This window comes from Protopterus annectens, chromosome 7.part0 (genome assembly GCF_019279795.1).
Source record: "Protopterus annectens isolate FY-2018-M chromosome 7.part0, PAN1.0, whole genome shotgun sequence".
In the NCBI taxonomy this organism is placed as follows: domain Eukaryota; kingdom Metazoa; phylum Chordata; order Ceratodontiformes; family Protopteridae; genus Protopterus; species Protopterus annectens.
This window is the reverse complement of record NC_056739.1, coordinates 709122197-709141782: the sequence shown is the minus strand read 5'-3', so window position 1 is coordinate 709141782 and position 19586 is coordinate 709122197. Positions and strand designations below refer to the sequence as shown.

Here is a 19586-nt window from a genome sequence, read left to right as displayed (position 1 = left end):
CATGTGGGTTCTGTCCTTGAGCCAGTTTGCAACCCATCTAGTGACATAGGGGTTTATATTTAAGCTGGTGAGCTTATCTATAATGCCCGAGTGGGGTATTGTATCGAAGGCTTTTGCTAGGTCCAGGTAGGCTGTGTGGACCACCTTCCCTTCGTCAATGGCATTGGTGACTGTTTCAAAGAAGTCAACCAGGTTTAAGAGGCAGGATCTGCCCTTAACAAAGCCGAACTGGGTAGGATCCAGTGTCTGTAGGTCCCCAATATCTTTATTTATGAGGTCCATGATGAACCATTCCAAATGAAAAACACATCTACTAATCTTTTATAAAACACTACTTGTTCATAAAATTGATTATCCTTTGAAAAGATATACATTTCTTTTCCCATATAAAGACATTACTCAATACAATATTTAACAATTCACACATTTATGAGAATGAATGTTAATACACAGTAGCATCAGAGCTTACATATTCTCTTACAGAATATATTCCTACATCATTAGGTAAAGATGTAAATAAGGAGTTAACCATCTAATGTTACACAGTAGCAATGTATGTCATTCTCAAAGGACCAAACATATAACTGATATTAAGGATTCATCTGACTTTTCATATGACTGCTTGTTTCTTCTAAAGTCATTTATAATTGTGCTTCTAAGTGTTTAGAAATTGGTTCAGTCACCAAATCCTCTAGCAGAAACTATAGGTTGCATAGGTGATTTTTATACTGATTTATGTATCTTTGTTATACCATATATATAACAGGTGTTTTAGGAGATGGAGTATGCAAATATTCAAGAATTTCTAATGGTAACTCACCATTCAGATGCATACTATAAAGAGTGGTATTAACCTCATTAATTATTTTCGGTGCATCTTTTTTTCAATATCTGCTTATAATTACATGCATCTGAAGCATAACCTACACACAGATCTCATTTTACAAGCAGTTTCAAAAGCTGTTATTAAAGGATTACTAACTGGCATAAAAGTACTTGTTCTTTTTATAAATCATTGGTTCATATTATTATTAGACCCAAAACTCATCCTTAAATTCAATGGTCTGGTAAAAATTTTTATTTGAGATATAATTTGTGAAATACTGGTCACACCAGCTGATATAAATGTTAAGACCCTTATTTAATATGGCAAGTTCATTTTCATTGAGTTGATAATCAGAGATGTTACAGACCAAACCATTTGGTTCCTTCACTTCTTTGAACAACTCCTTGGGGCCAGTCCCTGATTTGCTGCCTTTCCTTCTCCCCCGGTTGCTGCCATTGCTGCTGTTCTTCCGTTCATTCCACTGCAGCATCATCTGTTGTAAAGTAGGGAATTCTAAAGGCTCAAGAGCTGAAACAATGCCCGGATCCAGTATAGAACACACTTGTAAGCTCTGTAAAGAGCATAGTTCATTTTCATGAGTTTGTTGTGGTCCTTCTCCCTTCTTAAAGTGGCTTTGACTACTGAGTCATGAAAAAATAATACCATTTTAAAGTAATTTATATTTCTTCTCATTTTGCGCTTCTTCGTCTCAATCAGTCTTTGTTTAAACACATGCAGTCTTTCCATCAAATTCATGGAAGAGAACAAGTAAAAGTATTAAATTCAATGTCAACAGACAAATCCCTATACAGCGCCACTATTTCTTCTATTTCCTTTCAACAGGTGCAAAGAATGTATTTATGATTTTCATAGATTGCCTCAAGCAATATAAATTTAGCACCTGCCACTGTCTTAACAATTCAGAGTAGGTATCACAATAAGCATTTTTATTATGCACAATCCTCTAGGAATGATTTTAGCTTGTAGGTACGCTTCAAAACAGAAGCACTGCCATTGTAGGTGTTTGAATGACTGCACCTTATATTCAAATATCTCAAGCTTATTCTTAAAAAGCTGAAAGGCATCATCATTGGTGATAAAAGTCTGATTAACGGTCATAGAATCAATACTCATTAATAATTGATTCTGTTGCACTTCAAGCAGGACATCTATTTGAACGTTTGCTCATTGTTCAGACATCAGATGAGTGCTAGTGTGGAAGGAGTAACATGCATGTTCGCCAATTCTGAGAATACAAATAAATCCCCCCAAAAAATAATCCGGGTTAAATAACTTAGCATATAATATTTCTTTAAGGAGTTCATTGTGATTAATTATTAATAAGCAATTGTTCTAAATCATGTGATGTGAATTTATGTTATATAAGAGTATGCTGCATTTATTTTATTGCCTGACAAAGCATTGAATGTGTAAGTTTATACTAGCATTGTATAAATAAACTTATCTTGTTTTACTCAGTGCATGGTTCCTGCTATCTATACTTGTGTTTTTGGAATTTTGGATTATCCAGATTTATCACCAAGGATTTTCTGCAATCATACCAGCAGAAAGAGTTGCTCTTGACACAACTGTCAGAAAAGTGTTAAAAATGGGGACAGCAGAGTTTGTTGAAAATGATTAATCACTGCACTCCAGACAAAAGAGAAGCAAGTTTATCTCAGCAATCTTGGAATGTCAAGATGCAGGTGTGTGATTCAAGCTGATGGAAAAAAGCTTTCTTAGGAATATGTCTTTCCTGGAGGTTAAAGTACATTTTTGGATGAGGAACTTGCTAAAGAAGACAAATAACAGTTCAGACAAGAGTGCTAGCAAACAAAAGGGGACTTTGTTACTGTCATAAGAATGCGATGCAAAGCCCATACAGAGACTTTGCCACTGAAACCTTTTCTTTCAATAATATAAAAGAAAATGCCCGAGTGACACAAAAGCATACAGGAGCTGACTGGAGGAACCGGTAGTACAATGGACATGATCAAGAGGCTGCTGTTTGGAGATGGAGAGGATCAAGATGAAAACCAGCAAAAAATGAAATTAGTAAATAAATGGGAGACTATAAAGCAGCAACCCTATTAAATAACTACAGATATGTGAAATGTGGCTTTGCAAGACATGGAGGAAGAAAGCCTGGAACTTTGTTAAACTAGTGGATGGACTGCAAAGCATATACCCCACTTTATGTCATTAATACTTAAAATGGCACTGAATAGAATGAAGAAATAAATGTACACAGTAAAAGAAAGTACTTTTTTTTACTAGTTGTAAGCTATCCAAGTTTTACACTATAACAAAGGTAAGAAAGGTGAGACAGAAGTGAGCTGAAGTTAATATAATGCTGATTCTTTCATGCATCTGCGTACAGACACAAGAAATTAACTGTGAGAAGTTTGAACACTGTCTGCTCCCCCACAGCTGTATACTTTAATGCATTTAAAGTAACAACACAATTTATTTATTTAAAGTTAGCCACTGCACTTTTTTCTTAAGGCTAAAAGCAGAGGTTTTCTGAAAGCATGCACTTAATTTTCACATCTGGGAGAGAGATAGAGATGGGAAAAGAAAAGGCAGCAATTAGTGAAAGTCGGACACAGGCTGTAACATGTTGGTTAGCTTGAGTAAACTTAATTTTAGATTAGGTAATAGCGGTAGGTGTAGATCTGGGGAAATTGCTCCTATCTGGAGGGTGTAAACAATTTTTTTTTTGCAAATGTACCTAGTTTTTTGCGTAGCACTGTCACCTCACAGTAAGACGCTGTCCGGTTCGATTCACAGCTAGTGTGTCTTCTGCATGGAGACATGCGTGAATGGGCGTACCTTCATTGAAGGTTGTGCATCAGGGCTGGTAACTCGACACGTAAAAATCAACTACCAATCATTAGCAGACCGGTGTTCCGCTGTGGCAACCCCTAACCGGGAAAAGCCGAAAGACACAAACAGACAAACCTAGTTTTTTGCGTGCTTGTTGTAAGTTAAAAGGGATGAATTTTAAGGATTTTCATTGAACCTAAAAGTACTGAAAATGTGGCACATGTTCAACTGGCTATGAGAAGAAGCAATGAGATTAGAGATCAGCCAGCCAAAGGTTAATGTCTGCATATAAGATAAAATTTGGAAATACAGATAAATAATAAATGTTGGAGGTGTAATAGGGAAGAAAGCGGTAACTAAGAATATATGTTTTGGGGAGTGTAATGAATTGGCAGACTAAAAAAAAAAAAAAAAAAGTACTTGGTAATACTGAGTGGGCAAATGGCTATAAGTAAGGAAATTATTCTTTTGAGCTGAGACACAAGATCTAAATTGCCTTGTCAAGTTTAATTCTTTTGGCTATCAAAAAAAAACAATTGCTAGAAAATAGAAATCAAAATTCTAAACCAACTGTACCTGAAGTAATGAATAGTATACATACGACAAAAGAATTGGAAAAGGGATCTTTAGAAAAGGGAAGAAGCAAATAATACAGAAATAAACGGAAATTGTGGGAACAATGTATGCAAAATAATGTTCATGAGGAGGAGTGAAGTTTAAGGAATGCAGGAATTCAGCAAATTATGCAATGTTGGACTGATGACAGCTACTAAAGAAAGAAAATAATGTGATGTATAATGTATGTAAAAGGGAAAAAAAAGTTAATATGGTTTGTTTTCTTTTCTATTAATGTATTTTTACATATGTCTTAAGAGGTAAGGAGTTTTAAAAAGCTGAAAATACACATTCAAAAGCACTGTCATGTAACAGGCAGGAGAAACAGCTTTCTATCATAATGGCTACTCTGTCCGTGTTATCATGGAAAGTAAAATACCTTAGAGGTACAGTCCAAAGCAAAGAAAATCAAACTATATTAAGAGGTGTAGAGGGCAAATAATGTTTCATGAGACATCTGTATAGAAATGAGCATGTGAATCTGACAAAAAGAATTTCAGGGTGGACATTCAGCAGAATATCAGGGAAAAAGAAAAGGGGGAGTAATAATACTGATTGTTACAGGGGCTCCAATAGTGATAGAAGGGAGGGATAATGTCGGATTTGTAGTAGTAAGGGAATAATGGCAGGGGAGGAGGATTATGCTAGCATGTGTTTATATTCCACCAAAACCTGCTACTGTGAAGTTTAACACAATTTTGGGAAAGATAATCAGCGTTCAGCAGGGATTACTATTTACGGGTGGGGATAAGAACTTGATTTGCAATAGTGAGGATGTATTGGGGGACCAGGAAAAGAAAATAAAACAGTAGATTTCTGAAAAAAAATAGGAGAATGTTTTGTTTGGAGAGAAGATGTGAATTCAGTAACAGAAAATCAAGGACTAGGCTACACTGGATAGAAAATATATCTCACTGGAGCATGTGTAATTAAATGTTATGTTCTTATCATAACTAGGCAGCATTGTTGTCCATTTTCATTCTTCCTCAACATATAGGTTTGGATCAGAGAATGAATGCCATTTATTGTAGACTTAGGATCCAGCTCTCAAGCCATCCCTCTACCCATAACCCACTATTGCATCCCCAAAGCCTCAGATTGTTTTGTTTTACTACGGGGATAGAGCAGTAAACTCGGGAATTGTTTGACAGAAAGACAGGACTCAAACCTGTAACTGTAGGTTCCAAAACAGTCCAACAGGTCCCTCCAAGAACTTTGATAGGGATGGATGGGAGGGAAATTGAAGAAGATAACACAGATGCCTAGTTATGGTAAGAACATAACTTTTAAACCTGATGTTGCCTTTTTTTCATTCTTCTTCAACATATGGGACAGAGTCCCCAGTTACTCTGATCTTGGGTGGCCCTCTTGAAAGGACATTCCGGAGTACTGCCAAACCCAAGACGGTTCAGCTTCTAGAAATAATATCCAATTTGTAAGTAACAAAGTATGAGCACTGGAGCATGTAGCTGCAGCACAGATTTTGTCAATAGATGTTCTTGACCAAAAAGCAGATGATGTGGTCATGGATCTGGTTGAATAAGCCTTGGGAGGTTTAGATAATGTCATGGTTTTTTTGAGAAACAGTCGGTTATCCATTTTGCTAGAGTAACTTTGGAAACTAGATAACCTAGTTGTTTTGGAGAAAAGGAAACAAAGAGATGGTCTGACTTTCTGAACTGTCTTGTGAAGATAAAAACGTAACCGTTTGTTCACTTCAAGAAGATGCAGCATGTACTCCCCTTTATTGGAAAAATTCAATGTTATTCTCAGAGGCCACTTTAAGGAAGGGTTAGTCCATAAGAAAACCATATCTTTATGAAAAATTATGTAAAGAGATTTTGAAGAGACAGCCTGCAGTTCACATATTCTCTTTGCAGAAGTGATGGCTACTAAGGAAACTGTTTTCAATAGAAACTTCATAACAGATTTAGCTGAAGGCTCAAAAGGTTTCTGCATTAGGCCTTCTAGTACAACTTTGCAAAAAACATGTTTCTAACGGCAAACAAAACAACAACAGAAGCAGAAATTGCTGGTTCAAGTCTTTACTATTTTCTTTATACAACCACTGGTACCTCAATCTTTCACCTTCAAAGGATAAAATACCATAGAAATGGCCAATTTTTATACAGGTGAAACCCCCACTAATTACATTCAATTAAATTTTCACATTGTAATTTAAAGTACCAACACAACAAACCTACAGGTTTAGAAATTCCTATACACAAATATCATAAATACATACACTAATACATATATGCATTCAATAACCTTACAGCAGAGTGACGTCTCCAGGAGCTTCTGCAGTTACCTCCTATTGCTCCTCTAGGCGTAGAATATTGCATGTTCATATTTGCACTAATAATTCCAAAACCATGTTACATACAAGGTATCAGAATATTTTATCTTGAAGCATACATGATGGCAAACACAATTGCTTTGATATTTGAATTCTGTAAATGAGCATTTGGTAGAACTGTAAGGTGAAAGGCTGAAGCCACACCCACTGGGAGTTAAAGGTATACACTCAAAAGAGCTCTACCGGAGGGAATGTATATAAATATATTTCTATAAACAAATTTTTATTCCCAAATCAATTTAATATCACTATAAAAAAATCCATTAGTTTACCAAATTCACTTCAAGATTGAGGCCCGTAATTTAAAATAAGTTTACTTTCCAACTCATTTAACTTTTTGACATCACTCCCTCTGTCCAAAATAGGCTGCGCCAACACACTAAAGAAAAAAGAAAAACATTCCCTTCATGTGCATTAACAAAGTGGTCAGCAATTTTTATTACGAATGTCCCCCAAATGTTCCATAATTCTCACTTTAACAGCTCTCTGTTTGCCCAACGTACCACTTAATATCGTTGCATCCACACCCCACAATATATACCACCCCATATGAGCTACAATCAAACCTACCTCTACAAATAAACTTTTTTCCATTAATGTACGTACCTGAAACATTCTTAATACAATTACATACTATACAATGGCCACAAGCAAACACCCCAAAAGACTCCTGAGGAGCACTAAAAGGCCCTTACTAGTGTTCCTCAGGAGTCTGTTGAGGTGTTTTCTTGGTGGTAGTAATAATATACATAATTTTAACACTTTTCAAGTTAATACCTAACTAGTGTCAGTTAGGATGTTATACTGCAAAATCTGTTTAAACATGTACACACACTATGCATACTGTGAAAACTGGTAAATGCAAACATATCATATTGAGCATTAAAATAACTATTTCCTATTGACAGCATTCCAACAAAGCTTATTGTAGACAAAGCTCCTTTTCAGGACAACCCACGTACAATGTCTGGTTAAGTGACTTACAAGGTCATGCAGTAAGCAAATGAGGGCTAAGGGAAACAAAGCCTGTACAAGAAGAACTACAGCAAACAGCCTTAACTCTCTGTACCCACTGTCAGACTCCATGCTGATGGTCATTAAATACGTTATAATAAATGAATAGGTCCCTAGGCCAGTATCACTATAAAATAAAAACTACAACCACTAAAACTTTCTTACACTTCCTAGGGTGGGAGGGTGGCCTAATGGTTAAAGTGTTTGCCTTACAAACACAAGGTGCAGGGTTTGAGTCTCAAGAGATAATTGGCTAGGCTTACAATGACTCGCAAGGGCAGTTAGCTTAGTACTAATCTATGAACCTATGAACATAACCATTCCCCAATACATAAACATGGCATTCATCCCATTTAACCCTGGCTGTTGCATCACTTTAATTCTGCAGGTAGTCCTACACTTTAGTCTTGTGACTTTCAAAATATTTTCAATTATTTTCTCAAAGTTTCTGCAACTGGGTTAACTTTTCTCCTTATGCTATTAATTGATCAATTAAATTACTCCTATCTTATTCATGTTTTTCTCAAAAGGAATTGAGAATTACTGATGACTTTACTAAATTCATGCAGGAAAAAAATCCAAAACAAGAAATATATCTTTGAATATAATCCTATCTAGTTCTCCTTTAATTTCAGAAAAAAAAAAGTTTTTGGTAAAATCCACAAGTGCCATTAGTTTTTTAAATAATCTGGGTGCAGTTATATTATACCGATTACCAATGTTATGAAGAAATTGCTAATTCTTGCCGATTACCACCATCTATATAAATCTGTCAGATTGCCAGGGCATCTCTTGTACTCAGCCCTCTTCAGGTCACTGCACAGATTTTCTATTGGATTCAGGTCTGGACTCTGGCTGGGCCATTCCAAAACTTACATTTTTTTTCTGGTGAAGCCATTCTTTTGTTGATTTGGATGTATGCTTGGGGTTATTGTTGTGTTAAAACGTGAAATTCCTCTTCATCTTTCTAGCAGATGCCTGAAGGTTTTGGGCCAAAAGTGACTGGTATTTGGAACGGTTTATAATTCCCTCCACCATGACTAAAGCCCCAGTTCCAGCTGAAGAAAAGCAATCCCAAAGCAGGATATTGCCACCACCATGCTTCACCATGGGGATGGTGTTCGGTGATGCGAAGTGTTATTTTTGCGCAAAACGTACCTTTTGGAATTGTGGCCAAAAAGTTCAACCTTGGTGTCATCAGACCATAACACATTTTCTCACATGCTTTTGGGATACCTGATGTTTTGTTTTGCAAATTTTAGCCAGGCCTGGATGTTTTACTGTGCAAGAAAAGGCTTCCATCTTGCACCTCTACCCCACAGTCCAGACATGGAGAATACGGGAGATTGTCAGATGTTGCACAGAACCAGTACTTGCCAGAAATTCCTGCAGCTCCTTCAGTGTTGCGGTAGGTCTTTTGGCAGCCTCCCTAACCAGTTTTCGTCTCGTCTTTTCATCAATTTTGGAGGAATGTCTAGTTCTTTGAAATGTTACTGTTGTCCCATATTTTCTCCACTTTTTGATGACCGTCTTCACTGTGTTCCATGGTATATCCAATGCTGTGGAAATTTTTTGTACCCTTCTCCTAACTGATACCTTTCAACAATGAGATCCCTTTGATACTTTGTACACTCTCTGTGAACCATGGCTTTTGCTGTATCAGGCAACTGGCTAAATGTCAGGAAATTCCTACTAGAACAGCTGAACTTTATTTGGGGTTAATCAGAGTCCCTTTAAATTGATGGCAGGTGTGTGTACCCAAGAAGACCAAAGGCTGCAATTAAATCAAAAGGTGCTTCACCAAAGTATTAGTTTAAGGGTGTGCACACTTATGCAACCAGCGTATTGTATGTTTTTTATTTTTTATATATTTCCCCTAACAGATTTGTGTTTTTCAATTGAATTGTACAGGTTAAAGGTCATATTAAAGGTGGGAAAAGTTTTAAAATGATTTATTGTGGTTTCATTTTTTTATATCACAAAAACCAAGCATTTTAACAGGGGTGTGTACATTTTTTATTCCCACTGTACAGTTCTATTTACATTTATACACAAACAGTACTTACATTTATAAATTCTAAGATTTTACTGAGGTGGAAGTTACTAAAGAGAAAACCCACATGCAACTTAGTGGATTGTACAAGCAGCAGTTATGCATAAAAATTGTTTTGTAATTTCAGAGAGAGGTGGAGAGTATCCTTTGGTGAGCTCAAAGTCTCAACCTTGAGAAGAGCATATGCAGGACCAAGACTGGTTAAGATGTTGTTTAACCAGTGGTTTAAAACTACTGAGTTTGCCCAAAAGTTAAATTTTTGGGGGGATACTATTCCAGAGGTTAGCAATGTATTGGGAGTACAGAGAGTCTCCTGCAAAATTATCTGACTTGCTTATAAGTAATAAGAATCTGTTACTAGAGCAGAGGTCCCTTGTTGAACAGTAGGTCAGTAATAAGTTATGTAGTGAAGGGCATTTTTCTGGATGATGAATGAGTTTATGTGCTATAGTTAGTTGCGGATACGGTAGGTAGTTATGCAGTTCAAGCCAGATTACCTGCTTTAAACTATGACAATGGTGGGTCTTATGAGGGAGACTGGTGGCAAATTTAGCTATATTACTGTAGCAGGAGGCAAGTTTCCAAAATAAACTGTGTTAAGCAACATCCACAGCCCATTTGCATAGCACAGAAACAAAACTTTTTCCATTTCATTGCAAATTCCAGGAGAGACAAACAGATTTTGAATCCCTATTTAATACTTAGACATACTATGTTTACATACTGCAGCGGCACAATGTTTCAAATAAATCATAATCTGAACATACCTGAATTTCTGTTACATTTTGAAAGCAGCCCCAATAATCCTGCATAGCTACAACCTTAAAATTAAATTACATGCTCAAATCCCAGAAAAGGGCACACAATTTTGAAAGTCTCTGTAAGACCATGCATACAAGACGTCTTTTAAACATCCATGCATTTTTGAGGGAGATGTGTGTACAAAACATGTGTGCACATCTCCTTTTCTATTGCCCATGCATAAATCTGCAAATGCCATTTACAGAAAATTATACACAAAATACCATGCTTAAGTCCCAAGAAAATTATGCAGAAAATGTTTCATTAAAACGACAGCAGTGCATTAGTAATGAATTGCACACTAATACTATTACTTCCTCATTTTCTTTTTTTACATCAAAGAAAAATGACATATGACAACTTAAAGTCTGTACTGTAAGCACCATTTGCAAGAAATCAAACCTGGCATCCAGGAACATCACATCAACTGCCAGGAAAATTATTTTTCTGGTTAACTATTTTTGTGCTATAAAGAACAATTTTAATACCACTAAACAGTCAAATGTAGACCATGCAAATCATTTATCTTGTATCTGAAACGCATTACATGAAAATAAAACTGGCATCACTTTCTCCACACACAGTGAATGCATGAAAACCTGTTAAAAAAACTTGTTAAATTTGTCACATTTACTTTTCACAAGAGCAAACATTAAAAAGGACACATTTAAAATAGCGTCTTTCCCTCTTTTAGTACATTTCTCTGCTTCTAAACCATCATTATTTTTTCTGCCAGAAGCATGTGAATTTGCAGAATGTAAGCCGAGTTTCTTGCAGTCTTTGAAAGGTTAATGGTAAGCCACCGATAAAAAAATGAAAGCATAATGCACAGTCTGAATTTGCAGCATGCAAGCTGAATTTACTTGCTGTAATATTATCAAGGTATTTCTGTGTTAAATCAGCAGCTTGAAGAACAATTCTCTTGTGTAGTACTTCTCAGCAATGCCAGTTTGCAGTAATCTTTGAGATGCTGAAGATGCAGTACAGTCATTTGATCTATCGGCTGTCTGCCTTGGACAACTCCAAACAAAAAAAGACCATGTGATAAGACTTATGTGCTGCTTTAAAACTTCATACATTTTCCAGTTCATGCAAAAACAACATACTATTGGTTCATTCTCTTGCTTTCTGCTTGCCAACACCCTGTTTACATGACAGTTTAAAAAACACTCTATTCATGCTTTCTGCTAGAGAGTCCTGTCATCCACATAGCAGAGGCTACTTTACTAAAACTGTATTAACCTATATAGCTATCGTTAATGCCTTCTAAGCCCAAAAGACATTAATTTATTGGCTTCTAGTTCAAAGGGAACTCCCTTTAAAACTTCCTCAGTCACAGCAAGCATGAAGTTAGAAAAAAATAAAATGTGCCTACAGTCCATACATCTGAAAGTTGATGTAATGAAGTTGGTACAAAGACATGTTTCACTGGGCTTTTAACATGGCTACACACGGATTACCAACACCTACTTAACGTCAGCTCTTCCGATGTGAAAAGACAGACTAAGAAAAAGCAGTGCCATTGAAATTGAATTTTACCCCCCCCCAAAAAAAAAAAAAAAAACAGTTACTGCCTAGATGACAGGAAAGAAGAACTTTAGATAATGTGAAACAAAATCAACCAGAAAAGGTGAACAGAAAACACTGTCTAGGAAGGACTCTGCAGCTGTTCAGCAAAAAGCAGTTGAAGCTTCACCTTTGGTTCAAGACATGGTTCCCAGTAATTCAGAGGGAAAATGAATCACATGTACTCCGAGATGATTAAAATAAGAAATACTGAAAATATATCAACCCAGTAACAAATGGCTGGAAAACAGATAAAAATAGCTGTTCAAATGAACTAATAAAACTGAAAAAAAATCAGAGGTTGAAACAAAGAAAAAGCTGGCTAAATGTAAAGTTTCTCAAGAGGAGCCGTTTCAAAAAATAGCAGAATTTAGAAGACAGAACATGCAGAGAAAAGCTAAAATTTTCTGCTCTATCAGGAAATTCGAAGGAACAGACTGTACTAAGTTTATAAAAGCACAATAAGCAACTGGAGTGGTGCTCCCCCACAGGATTTGTTAATCATAAAGGACACATCGATTGTATGCTTCAAACCTAGCCACGAAAGACAGTCAAGACCTTTTTTAGTCGCAATACAATCATACCAGCGGAATGAGTCAATCCTGACAAAACTGTGGAAAAAGAGAACAGTATTAAAAATTTGAGACAGCAGAATGTTTGAGGAAAATGATTATTCACTGTAAATCAGGCAAAGGAGAAGCAAATTCATCCCAGCAATCAAGGAATGTCAAGAGGCATGTGTGAGATTCAAGCTGCTGTATCCAGCTGTCTTCATACCTTGGACTTGAACCACAGTCTGGTATTGGCAGAAGGTCAACAACACTGAACTTAGTGAATAAATGGGAGACCATAAACCAATCACATTTGTGAAATATGGATTTGAAAAAAAAAAAGTGGCTGAAAGACTGGACTTTACTTTATTAAGCGGGTGGACTGTAAAGCATACATACACCCCACTTTATATGACTAATCTTTAGAAAGACATTAAAAAGGGAAAAAAACAGTACATTTTTATTCTTAGTATTTCATGACAAAGTACATTTTATTTTATTTATTTATTTTACATTCGTTAACCGGGCTAGTCCAACTGGATACATGTCCATTTTCAGTGGAGGCCCGGGGAGAAAAGCTCCGCTATCTACTACATTACAAGTAAGAAATACAAAAATTTACAATACTAAACAAAGCAAAGCAAAGCAAAAACATGTTATATATAGTAAAGCAGTTTTGTGTAGTCAGGGGTATTTTAAATGGGGAGCGGTAGTCTTCAGTGACTACTGTATGTACTAAAGATATTAAAGAAAACAAGTACTTTTTTAGTTGAAATATAGGTTTTACAATATAATAAGAGAAGAAAGGCTTGATAAATGCAAGTTTAATGTTAACGTGTAGTGATCTTGTGATGCCATGGTGTAGGTAGGGTACAAAAGTGCAATGACTACATTCTATGTAGAATAAATATATTTTCTCTAACTTTTACAAGGGGGAATATCTAGATTAATGCCCTCAGCTTAAGTTATAAACAAGTGTTTTTATAAGCAAGTAGGCCTTAAAAATAAAGGAAAATGATGAAAGCCATGAAAAATGTTAAGTTTCTTACATCTGCAAAAGATATTAAGTTGATCTTTAAATGTCTTGAGCATGTGCTTATGCCCCCATTGGACTTGCAAATGTGCAGTACGCTTGACAAGACAGAAACTACTGAGTTTTTTATATACGAGGCACAGGTCACCCTTGATTTTCTTAGTAAGAAAGGGTTGTGGGCTTACAAGTTGCGTCAAATGTTTGGATAGGTACACACAAAAGGGGAACATTATAACTGATCTGACGAATGCAGAATACAGTGAAATGATCACATCCCATGACCCCATACCTATAGTAATAAGATGTGCAACAAAAGAACACTTTCTTAGAAAACATTGGATATGCAATGATCGAAGAACAGGTCTTTGTCTACATAGTGGTTAGGGACCAGGGAACAGGTGTTTTGGAGGCAGGACAGCAACCCACACTACTTTGCTGGGTTCTACTTATCAGCCAGTTTATTACCCAACAATTTACATTTAGCTGGGATTGTTTATCTGTGACATCCAAGTGTGGGATTATTTTGAAGTCCTTTGCAAAACCTGCATATTCAATGTGTACTGCTCTGACCTCATCCATTGCTTCTGTAATCATCTTGAAGAAGTCAATCAGGTTAAATAGACAGGATCAAACAGGCATAAGGAAACAAATACTATATGATTTTCTTCTACCTTACTGCACGTGCAAGAAATGAATCACATCTCTGGTTGTAAGCAATGTTTAAGTAGGTCAAGTAAGGGCCATCGGAAATTCTGAACAACTGGACATCAGGGATTGAGCAGCGAAGAAGCAAGTCAGCAGATAGCATGCATCTGAATGATGGCCCCTTCTGGTCAATCCTCATCCTAATGACAGGGAAAAAATGGGCCAATTATGCAGGAGGGTGATGGTGATAGGAGCAAAAACAGGGCAACAGCACCAACAACAAAAACTGATGAAGGACAAATAACCCAAATAAGGACCCAGTAGTACTATTCACTTGGAAAATTAACAATATTTTAATGTGTGTCAAGCATAACTCTACAGACACCAAAAACAGGTACAAATGCGCTTGAAAAGTAGGGACCAAGAAGTTTGGGTACCTCATTTTCATAACACTTGAATACCAAATATCACATAACCCACTTCTACTTGGATTGTCGGATACTACTCAGAAACAAGTTTAAAAACCTGAGACTGTCTAAAGAGGTACAGTACATACATATTTATTAAAAAAACAGTACAAAATCTGTTTAAAAGAATGACATTGCTAAAAATGTACATCACAAATTAATTTATTATTACTCCCAAAAAAGACCAAGAGATGACACACAGCTTTATCATTCTTTAGAGAATGGGCTTACTGTACATCAGAACCCCGATTGGAGAATGAGCATTCTCCAGAAGGGTATTAATGTGCAAGTAATGGCCGCTGAAAAACGAGTCCGCCTCATCATGGCAGTATATCAAGCTGCCGTGGAGTTCAGACTCAAAAAACAGAACGGACACCATTATTTTACACTCGCTAAGCACCGCTTCTGTTTAGCGAGTGTAAAATATATTAAAAAGAAAAAAAAACGAAACTGTGTGCGGGTATGTGCGAGTGTATGCATGTATGTCAATAAAGTGACAGCGAGTGAGCCATTATATTACACTCACCAAGCAGCACTTCTGTTTAGTGAGTGTAAAACAAAAGAAAATTAAAAAATGAAAGCGTGTGTGAGTGTATGCATGTATGTCAGTAAGAGAGAGAGCGACTGCTTCAGCGAAACAGAAGTGTGTGTGTGTTCATGTTTCTCTTTGCATGTGTGAGTGAATGAGTGTGAGACTGCGTGGGTTATCGTGTGTGTGTGTGTGTGTGAGAGAGAGAGAGAGAGAATGATCCTTGGCGGCAGCAGCAACTTTTACATACATCTTCACTTCTTAGACATACCTGCCAACCTCTTAGCACAAGAAATCTGGACAATGCCTGACATAACTGGGGGGAGGGTGCTACAAATTTAAATATTGCTGTTATAATCTTTGATTGAAAGTTGTTAAAAGAACAGGATTTGTGTTGCTGGCATGTATTTTCTGAAGGATATGAAATCAAATTCAAATGCATGTCATTATTTAGTAACTTCTGTCTCCAATGACTGGCAATAAACCAACCCTTTTAGGAGTAAGGGACTAAAATATATAAAGTAAATACCTGGATTTTTTTTTAAAGTGTTACATTTTGGATGTAAAATGCTTCTTCCAACACCATTAACATATACTACAGGAAGTATGAAACATTAGGCAGTGGAACTATTTTACATCAAAAATACATTAAAAAAGTACTTAAAATATACATAAGTAAAACACAACAACTTTACAAAGACCCCATTCTCTAACTGCAATAATGCCCTCCAGGCACACCTCTCAACCTCTTAAGAGAAAAAAATCTGGACAATGCCTAATATGATGGGGGGACAAATAGGGACAGATTTTAAATATTGCTCTTACAAACTTAGAAAGTTGATAGAATAATAGGTTTTGCATTAGCATGAATACTTCTAAGGATGTGGATTTCAATCCTCAGCTATTTGCCAGAAAGGAACAGTTGTCATGAGGAACACACCAAAAATAAGAGTCAAAAATCTTGACAGTCTGCGAAAATCTGTACAGTTGAGAGGTATGCCTCCAGGGTGTGTGTTAATGGATAATTAATGCCTGCCCACTACATCTCTGGAAGGGCATTAATTACCCATCAACACACACCCTGTCAGGCATAATTACCCATCAACACACACACTGTCAGGCATTACTGCATGCTTAAATTATTGGTGCTACTATAAGGCTGGTTAAGTAGCCTGGTTTCCGTGTACTAAACAGCTTCAAAATCTTGGGGAGGTGGATTCAGAAAAATCGCGTGAAGAGGTAAATCAAAATCCCTAAAACAGGAATAAACATCCACAAAATATGTACATCATGTGAAAGATTAAATTAAGTATTAAGACAGACAGATTTGAGAGGAACAGACCATGTCAGGACATTTTCCTGAGCACAGCACTTCTAACCCGTTTACGTTCAAAATTATATTCGCACACCAACAATAAGAGCAGCCCACAGACTACATCTCACCACGTGATACGACAAAAAAAGTTAAAATGACCCGCTCCCATCCAATCCCAGACTGACAACGCAAAGCACAGAATAATCTTAGTGCCACCCAGAGGCCGGACTGTAGCATCACAAAAACAAAACTTTTAACATACGTCGTCGCATACAGTACGATTAAAAAGACAGCTGTTCAGTAAAGAGTTACAAAACACAGTGGTTGAACCCGTTACCTGAGCTGTTCTCGCTTAAAGAACAAAAATGTTAACAATTTTGCGTGAATCAGCCATTTAAGGTATGCACAAGAAGTTTACGTAGACCCAAACATACTAGACGTGCCTGCAAAGCACTCCCAAAACAATCTAATAACTATTGCTCAAGGGCGCAGTGTGAAGGCAATTAAAATAGATGTAACAAATCCTGCATTCAGAGATCTGGGTTCAGAAGATATTTAAAATGACTGCAACCGTAAGGTCCTTAGTTGAAAAAAAGTCAGTTCTTATTCTGTTTGCATAAAATCACGCCTCTTGGGTTAACAGTTTACGTGATAAAACTATCTATACGGTTTTCTTAGTCGAAACGTTTTCTTCTACAACAAAAAACAACACGGTGTACGTGCAGGCCCCAGTCATACACCGGCATGCCTCTCAACACAAGAAATCCGAACAAACTAAACTAATGGGTGGACAAAGGCCTAAAAAAGGGACAATTTTTTTTATATTGCTCTTATTAACTTAGAAAGCTGCAAGAATAACAGGATCTGTGTTAGCATGAAATTTCTGAAGGAAATAAAGTGAAACTTAAACATATGGCATTATTTGGGTAGTGCAATCCTCCGTGATTTGCCAGAAAACTACAGATTTTATGAGGAACAGACCAAATATCTGAGGCAAAAATCTGTACAGTTGAGAGGAATGTGTAACGCCGGAGAAGAAAGAAAAATAAAGATGACGCTTATTACTTTAAACCCATATAAATATTCTGCCTTGCTAAAATAAAATTCAAATATAAATAAATTAAACCGAATAAAACAAGCAGTTTGACACTACTAGCATATAATTATGCCAAAAATAAACACCTTTAACTGACGTTTCCTCTACCAACGGAACTTTTCTATTACTTTTCCGTAAGTGATAACCCCTACCCTCATGCCCATATACCAGAAAAGTGAGTGTTCTTAGAAGTACAACCGTGTTTTTTTTTCACCAACTTTAAATTAGTAAAGTAGATGCTTACCTGTTCTTCTTCTGCAGTAAGTTCAAGAGACATTTCTTGCTTTCGACTACTGTTGAGCAACTATTGGAAATTCGTGTTTACGGTTTAAGTCGTGATTATACAACACTATAAGCTGTACATTAACTCAGTTGTGAAATGTTCCTTTAACTTTATAAGAACATAGGCAATGGGATATGTGTACACGGCGCTTTATTAAAATATACTAAGATATCAAAATAAGTTAATCCTTTAAGGGAAATAAATCCTGTAAATCCAGACACCATAATGCTTTTCCAGGAAATATGTAGTAATTTGTATCATCAGAGAAAACGCTTCCAGTGTTTATTTAAAAAGAAATCTTATCTTTCAGTAAAGGAAAATCCAGTACTTGAAAACAGTTACTGGTTCAAATGCAAAGGCCTCATTTCTTCAATTCTTAATTCTTTCTGTAAAGAAAAAATGCGTAGGTTAAAAAAGTCTCCAACATCCTCTCTTACTCTGCTTCATTTAATTTTCTGTCTTTCTCACTCGTTTGCGGTTTCTCTGTTTTACCACTGTGCAGTTCTTGAAAAGCAGAACACTGAACAGCGTCTGACTTGATTCCCCCGATGGACAAATAACAAAACTGATACCCGCCCTCCCTCTCTCTCTTTCTCTCTCTCTTTCATTCATAAAAAAATTCACTGGCTTCTTACAAGTGAAGTGTACTCTGTTACAGATACTTTAAATGGTGTTGCACTTGACATCGGTACAGCTTTAACTAGGCATGATTTTACTCTGTTAGGAAGATATTCGTGTTTTTTTTTTATTTTATTAAAATGTTATTTAATGATTGTTAACCAGAATAGATTCTCTCTCACAGTTAATTCTGACATAAATGCCCATTTCAGAATTATACAGTACAAAAATCTAAGTATGCAGGTAAAATTCTGCATGTAGAATAAGTCCCTGTTAAAAACAGAACTTGAAAGTTAGACTAATAGTTAAAACAGAAAAAAATAATAAATTGATCAGTGCAAAAATAGATCTGCCCCACACCCTGAAAAATATATGTACAGTAGTTCAATTCTGTTGTTGTGATCAGGGTTCAGGAATCAGCTGGAACACTGCTAGGACTGGGGGAAGAGAAGAAACAGCCTCTGCCTTGCTCTCTTCCCACTCAAATAGGGTACGCTGGGAGTTTCTGATTCATCATTGAGACCCAGAGAGCTAGCGTGGACAGTGGTACCAGATCCCATACAAGAGAAGTCCCCTGTTTGCACTTGTCCATTAATTGAGATCAAGTATGGTGAAATACTTCATCCATCCACCATAGCACCAATAAACATCCTGGAGTTGAGGACTTAACCACAAAAAAGTCCTTCTGGTCACAGTGATGGGAGCTGTGTAGACTTCACAGCAAAGCTTAGAGTACAATGATAAACAGGTATCGTTGGCAGGCACCAGTAGGCTGTCTGAGCAGCTAAAACTCTTGAAAAATGTTAATATAAGCGTAATATATATTGAAAAGATTAATGCACAGGTACATACCATATCTCTCAATTGTACCTCATTTTGAGGAACTCTCCTCATTTTAAGTCTTAAAATTAAAGTCCATGTTCCTCACAGTTCAACATTCAAATGATCTTTCACACATTCAGCGTTAATTTTTAGCTGACATCTACGGT

General features: G+C 36.5%; 1 protein-coding gene across 2 annotated transcripts in view; it reads right to left on the bottom strand.

Moving 5' to 3' along the window:
- Positions 1-18541, bottom strand: part of PTPN9 (protein tyrosine phosphatase non-receptor type 9) — a 2029980-nt gene extending 2011439 nt beyond the window's left edge. Inside the window, exon 1 of one of the 2 annotated variants that reach the window (XM_044077235.1) lies at positions 17941-18541. In XM_044077235.1, the coding sequence (XP_043933170.1) occupies positions 17941-17973 (33 nt within the window). In that variant the 5' untranslated portion in view covers positions 17974-18541. The remainder of the gene's footprint in view (positions 1-17940) is intronic. The other variant, XM_044077236.1, reaches the window with a different exon arrangement.
- Between the last annotated feature and the right edge of the window lie 1045 nt (positions 18542-19586).